The sequence below is a fragment of the Wyeomyia smithii genome, chromosome 1, assembly GCF_029784165.1.
Source record: "Wyeomyia smithii strain HCP4-BCI-WySm-NY-G18 chromosome 1, ASM2978416v1, whole genome shotgun sequence".
NCBI lineage: Eukaryota > Metazoa > Arthropoda > Insecta > Diptera > Culicidae > Wyeomyia > Wyeomyia smithii.
Window position 1 is genome coordinate 18,986,262 of NC_073694.1, and position 7,343 is coordinate 18,993,604.

The following is a 7,343-nucleotide window of genomic DNA, read 5'->3' on the forward strand; positions in this document are numbered from 1 at the left end:
TAAAATCTGATTCTTCGTTCAACGTGGAATATTTGTCCTGATTGTAATTATATTGTATTTGCCTTGACGACAACCAACGCTCTTCTTTTTCTCTTTTGTTACTTCTGTTCTGTTTCTGCTGGGCGTCCGGCATTTAACTAAGCGGAAACTTGTTTTTCTTTGATTTCTTCTGGACATCCGACATTTGGCTAATAGGGAAAAATACCTGATTCGAGAGTACATAGGAAAAACACGGTTATAGACCTGATTTTCTTTTAGGAATTTTTTCTCAACCTCTTAACCCTTTAACGGGCCGAGGCTAAAAAAAGGGATTAAATTTTATTGTTTATTTCTGATCACTGATCATAGCTCGTAATTATGAAGCAGAAAAAAACGAAAGTTGTTGGTGGCAATATAGTTGCCACTGCCTCATAAAGGGTTTACGAATTCAGGCGAGATTTAAAGTCGCATTTCAAGCCCTAACTACTACAACCGCAAGCACTTGTAGGCACACGAATAAAATACGAATTAAATACAGATTTTTGTTTTCGAAATAAATTCTGGCAGCTCTGATCCTGCTGATGTTGATGTTGATGATGCTTTAGCGCGCTTTGTGTCAGCACCTTCGTGATCCCTGTCTGAATTTCATTCATGAATTAACATTAGAAACGTCTCGTAAAATGGTCTTGAGATTGAGGCCAATAGAGATAAGTGACTTTTCATCTACGCACACTAGGAAACGTGTAAACCCGTGTAAAGTTGCTTTTGTTTCCTCGGAACTGTAAATCATCGCATCTCGTTGCTTCAACTTTTATCCCTTTTTAACATTTTTGGTCGATTATGTTCAGCTGCTTCGTCCGATTTCTGATCACGAATGAAAAAAAAATCATTCAGAAACAAGTTTAAAGAATATAATGAGTGTTCAACTTAATATTTGCCCAGCTGCTAAAAACATAGCATTGCAAACAAAACTGCTATTTGTAAATATTTTCCTCAACTAGTGGCACTAACACTAGCAATGGGCGATATTGTATCGGTATCGGAAATATCGATACTTTTGAGACGATATTTCGATTTTTTGGATCGATACACAATCGTCCGATACTCGACCGTATCGATACTGAAAACCGCGATATTTGTATCGATATTATTTTATGCATACGGACCAGCTAGCTGACATGTTACAAGGGCTAACATCTCAATGTGTACACGAGATCACCGCCACTTTTGATACGCTATGTTATGCTGTCTGTCAGCGTCAGTGGAGCCCACACATCGTAGAACCGCTGCGATGTTGGCTGCGATAAAGCAAAGCAAATCGGATGGAGATGCCAGCTAGTTGATACGAGCTGGAACCACTGGAAAGCTGCCACTGTCAGTATAAGTATCGCACAAGTCTATTTGCACTAGCAAAACTTAAGCCTGTATTACACTCTTTGACCAAGCGTCAAATATTTGGCACTTTTTGACAGATAAAAATTTTGTCGAAGATAATCATTTGTCACTCTCCAATTTTAACATGAGGCAAACACGGGCAAACAACAACCATGATGTCAAATAAATTTGACCATTATGTCAGAAGGTCAAAAATTTGACCATTAGACAAAGAGTGTACTACAGGCTTTAGATGGAGATATAGATAGAGAGAATGTTGTGAGCTAAACGAACTGTCAAAATCTGAGCCAAACGCAGCATAGGGCCAAATTCAAAATTTGTTTTACTTAAGCCACACATTTAAAGCCAAAAAGGAGTGCTCAATAATAACGTGTTCTCAAATACTTTCAAAAAAAGGCATAGCTCTACGTTGCATTATTAAGGCACAAAACTTATATTGTTACTCTGACAATTGATTAAAATATTGTTTGTTTACATTTATACTCAGCTTCATTTGTTTTTATTTCAATAAATTCTACTTTCTGCGTTTAAATGCATCCACAAACCCCTCAAATGAAATTCAACGTTATCAGAAATGATGTTTGGCTTCGATTTAGTTGGGCTATAACCCAACGAGCGGGAGCCCAACTTAAACGTAGCCCAACTAAACATAGCCCAACGAGCGGAATTTGACTGTATTTTAAAAACAAATATAAGTTTTCTGGCTACACTGTTCAGATCGAATATTTGCAAGCGGAAACTAACTCATGCTTCCCGTCGACACAAGTTAGACTACAAGTGAAAAAAAAAATTGCAATATTTATTAGTTAGAAAAATTCAGCGGTAGACTTCACTATCTTATTTTCGCTGACATATCTATTTTTTTATGTCATCAACTTCCTCATCAATTAATATGGAAGTGTGTCAATAATTTATACAAATAAGACGGGAGCTTCACAGCCCATTGGGCCAGTGAATACAAATCTTGAAGATATAAGTTGTTTAATTCATTTGTTTGCCAAAGCTCAGAATTTCTGCATTACCTGTATGTATTTGTTTGTGAAGTCATTTGATTCATGCTGCTCTAGAGAATGCGGATAGATACCAGAAAAACAACAAAAAGTCGGCACATCAAATTTTCATTGCTGGAAACCACCAAAATTTTGCTGATTTTTGGTGTGCTGTGCTTCCAGCAATCTGTTCAGCAAAATGAAATTTGCTAATTATTCAGTAATGCTCAATTGCATAAAAGTGACAGGTCGTTTGCTGCATGTTCGGTAAAACAAAGTACAACTTGCTGGTTGTCAGCTATGACAATTTGCTGTTCTTTCAGCAAAGCATAAATCAATTTGCCAGCAACCAAACCAGTTAATTCAAGGGAACCATGTTTCCGTCAGGCACCAGATTCCACCCGCCCATCGGATCATAGGCAAATTACTGTTGAACTAGAGATGTATGATTATCATTTCAACTTTTAAGTTCATCTAGCCCAACAAGGACTTAGCTATGGTCCCATATTCGCTATCAGGAGCTTAGCGATGATCTCGTACCAGCTGCACAGCGATTTGGCGCGTTTTACTAATGACAGCTTGACGTAAATTTTTTGACATATCAATTCTTTTGCTGGATTCCAGCAACCATTCATTTACTGTTTTCTGTTCAGCAAATAGTTTTGCTGTATTTTCGCGAATCACTGAATCGAATACTGGTTTTCAGTAAATTCAGGGTGGCCACTCAATATCAATTTTCAATTTTCCGGTTTTTCCCCGGTTTTCCCGATGATATTTAGTGAAATTTCCCGGTGTTTTATTTTTAAAACATATGGGAAAAAAATCAATTTTCACATGCTTATTTGTGCCTTGCAAAAATAGTGTTACAAAACTATGAAAAACATTCCTCCTTCATCGTGTTTAGCCGTTTGTCGACTTTAGCAAGTACCTTCATGGTGATCTGCTGCACAATTTTCGCCCTATTTATCTCCAAATCGTTGACAATCTTTGCCTTCTCGCGCTTTTTTGCATCCTTCTGCATCTTTCTCTGTCAACCTTCTCTCGAGCTTGCAGTGCTTCTGTATCAGGATGCCAATGAAATGCGTGGGAAAAATTCAAGAGTTGGGGCATAGAGTTTTTGTCTTCTAGAAAAATGTCCTCAGGCAAAACTTCAAGCGGACTTTGGGAAGAAGAGCCTCAGAGTGACCAATGAAAAAAATGCACATGAAACTGTCAAGATGCATTTTGCAAAATGGCTGAAACGTTGAGATCAGTTATTTCAAAACAATTTTTTTTTCGAAAAACTTCGATCTTGGGACTATAAAATTTTCGAGCTGGGGTCAATGTAATGTATAAGAAATTTTCTCATGGTCCGTAAAATAAATTCAACTGACACTCTGAATAAACAATTTGAAAAAAAAATAATTTAGCTACTGTTTGTTTTTGATATAGAAAAAATCTGAGAAATCTTTAACAAATAGCTCTTCAAGGTGGCGTCTTTCCCCAACAAAATCAAGTAGTCAAAAGGTCCAACACAGAATGAAAAAACTTTTTTGCTGCGTTTTGCTGCTTGTGGTTAAAATCATACCAAAAATCGGGAAGTACAAACCGTGTAGCTCCGTTCCGGTCCGGTTCGAAGTAAAATCGAGACTCGAAGTTTCCGGTCCTATTTGACTTTTGGCCGGATTCTCCCCGATGCGATGTCGAACACTATTCACAAAAAGTTTCAATACGCCTCCCGCGACGCTGATAACTTTTTGACTTCTTTAAAATCTGACAATATATGTTACGGAACAGTAAATTTAGCCACCTGATCAAGCCTGATTTTATTTGACGCAGATCTTGCTGCGAAGCCGCTGTCGACTTTAACTGAAACCAACAACCAGCTTTCCCCTATCCGGCAGAATTATGCCAGTTAGGTAAACATAAAATAAACAGGGTCTCATGTTGACATTTCCTCAGAAACTGTTGAACAAATAAAGCGGCAGACATGAAGGAGGATGATTTTCCCAGCGTGAAGCCTAATTTCCCGGTTTTCCCGTATTTTTTTCCCGGTGATTTAAAATTCCCGGCTTTTTCCCGCTTTTCCGGTAGAGTGGCCACCCTGAGTAAATGTATTTATCAAAAATTCAAAAAATGATCTCAGCTATAGTATCGATACTTCTGGTATCGATACTTTTTGACCGATATTTTGAGTATCTCGATACTTTTGGTTCTTCGGGTATCGATACTGAAGTATCGATACTCTCCGTCGTATCGCCCAATGCTAACTAACACATTCGTACGTAAAAAGGTCTATGAGAATAAAAGGGAGGTGAAGACAGAGATGCCAGATGTTTTTGAAAAATGTCTGCAACTGCTCGAAAAACCGGAAAAATGTGCTCGAAATCTGAAAAAAATCTATCCGTGATCCGAAAAAATTCCGCTCGCGCAGGCAAAAGTCTGGTAAAATCTGCACACATTTTAAGAAAATCTGCGCAAATATATGGAGACTCTGACAAAAATCTGCAGAAACCGTGGAAAACTGCAAATATCTGCAAATTAATAAATATCTGCACACGGACTCCAAAAATCTGCGTTTTGCAGACAAATCTGCACTTTTGGTATCCCTGGGTGAAGAGGAGAGTGCATTTTTTAGGATTAGTAAATGCTTCAATTGTTAAAAAACTAGACGAACTCAATTGTGAACCCAAACAGCTACGTCACTATTTGGCATCAACTCGGGGCAGAGGGGAGTGAACAAAGGGGCGCGTGCAAGTGTTAGTAAGTTGCCTCCTCACCTTTCTTTTGTGTTCTTTGGATTGAGCCCAGGACTTAAGTTCATTTTTATTCACTGTTATTCGTTATAGGGATGTCAATAGCTCGTTTTGAAGTCATAAAGCATATGGTTTAAGCCATTTCGAGCTCTCTAGAATAGAAAGACAAAAAAGTAGGTATTTTCATACAAATTTAAAATGCAATGCGCCAAGTGGAGACAAAACCAATGCACTTCTGATAAATTTAGGATTGTTCGGGGTCCCAAATAGAACAAAAAAAAAATTTGGGTCTGGCTTTGTGCTATCAAGTTTAATTTTTTTTTTTCATATAACGACGCCCCACTAATGTACAGCTTTTGACTTCAATTCATTTATTATTATTTCTGATTAAAAATCAATGAAATGCTTTTTATTCGCAGCCAAAATTTCAAAGACTATAATTCTATGACCACCCTAGCGTTAAACTGCAATTGGGTACCGAGTTTTCAGAACAAAACCGTCAATAAATTCGCATTTTAGAATACTTCACAAATCGCTTGAGGAGTTGAACGTTTCATTGCTAAGAGAATGGAACTTATCAATAATAATCAAAACCACGGCAAAAAAAAACAAAAAAAAAACAAAAGAAAGCTAATTAAAATACGAAAGTAATAATGATCGATTTTATTCCATTTCATGCTTAGTTAGTTCGGATATTTCGGATGATCATTCAAATTAGGATGAATTTTCCTGCTGATTTCCCCTTTTTTCTAGTGCAATCCATTTATAATTTACAAAACGGAATAAATCTGCAAGAAAATCCACCACTAGCTGGACTTGTTGTGGAATTATGTTTACCGTGTATATTTTTCCCCTTTTGCTCAACAAACTTAGAAGAAGTATCCTAAAATTTTGCCTCCCAGATGTTTCCGTCTGGCTTCCTCGTGATCCATAATGCCGCCGCTAGTGGTAAGCACTACATAGCTGTGGAAGACGGAGAAGTAAAAATTAGAATTAAATAAAAGTAAAAAAAAATAATAAATTATTCTTAAGCAAATGTATCCATCCATTGAATCGAAACTGATTTAACACACAGATCCGGGATTAATGGTGGATTCCGTTCCGGGGAACGGTTTGCTCTGGCCTCCTAGTAAACAATAACGCCCCGGACGGTTCGGGGCGTTACCAGTAGGATGAAAGAAGGCCAAAATCGTTCAAGACCAAATAGTAAACAACACACGCACTCACCCGAACTGACGAGACGGCAGCAGGGTATTGGTCCACCGTTCAACATCTCTCATCTTAACGTCGAACCGGGGCGAAATGATACCGGCCTTGTTCAGGCGGCCGGTCAGATTCACCACCACCTTGCCGGATCGGTGATCGTCGACGATTTCGAACTCACCGATGTATCCATGTTTCATCATAACGGTCAGAAATTTGATTACTACCTTTGAGTTCGGTCGAATGAGTACCTGCCGCTTTCCGCGCTTCTCGGCATTGTTGATGCACTTCAGGGCATCGGCTAGCACACTGATGCGGACCATTTTCTACAAAGAAAACAACACAGACAGGGTTAAGTAGCCGAACGTTTCCTTTCCGGTGAAGCTAAATTTGACAGTTCGAACATGAAAGCACAGGCCGATATTGCTCTGCTTGGACAGGCAAAAACCGGTCCAATTAGTCACCAAATAACACTTTTAAAACTACACCATCAATTCTAAGACATTTAACTTTGTCTCGGCAATGGCTATTTGAAAAATAACAGCATAAAATCGCATAATAACGGGCTTTACCTCGATGGTTTATTTATCGACACCACATACGTCGGAGAGGACTTGGTTGAAAAGAACCGGAAGCTAAGCCGTCACTCGGCAGTTGGCAGCTCTGCGTATTTGGCAGCTGGCGGCCGTGTCAGTAACAGGGTTGGGCATTGCGAAAATAGCTTATGTGTGGGGGTAGGAATTCGGTATCAACATTATTGAGCACGGTTAAATGAAGCTACATAATTTGAGTACAAAGACTACCAGTTTTTGAGTTCGCCTAAGCGAACTTCGATTATAAGTAATTTCGATTTAGCGAAAATAGTAGAAGTTACCTACATAATTGATAAATACGGCTTACTTTTTTCTTATTCCGCTGCTCGAAAGGATTTATTCTACATAAGTTTGGATGAAAATTATGTATCTGCTACATGAAGAAAATAAGTAGTCAAAGCAATAATAATCGGGGTCTAATCCATTATAATTTTGCATTGATTTTTGTA

The 7,343-nt window shown here is 38.3% G+C and overlaps 1 protein-coding gene across 1 annotated transcript; it reads right to left on the minus strand.

Annotated features, from left to right (window-relative positions):
• Nucleotides 1–5,914: 5,914 nt before the first annotated feature.
• Nucleotides 5,915–6,988, minus strand: LOC129719199 (40S ribosomal protein S15Aa). Its single transcript, XM_055670716.1, has 3 exons — nucleotides 6,874–6,988; nucleotides 6,326–6,627; nucleotides 5,915–6,061 (listed from the first exon to the last, which is right to left on the minus strand). Exons 2-3 carry the CDS (start codon nucleotides 6,622–6,624, stop codon nucleotides 5,968–5,970), a joined length of 393 nt encoding a protein of 130 aa, XP_055526691.1. The 5' UTR covers nucleotides 6,625–6,627; nucleotides 6,874–6,988; the 3' UTR covers nucleotides 5,915–5,967.
• Between the last annotated feature and the right edge of the window lie 355 nt (nucleotides 6,989–7,343).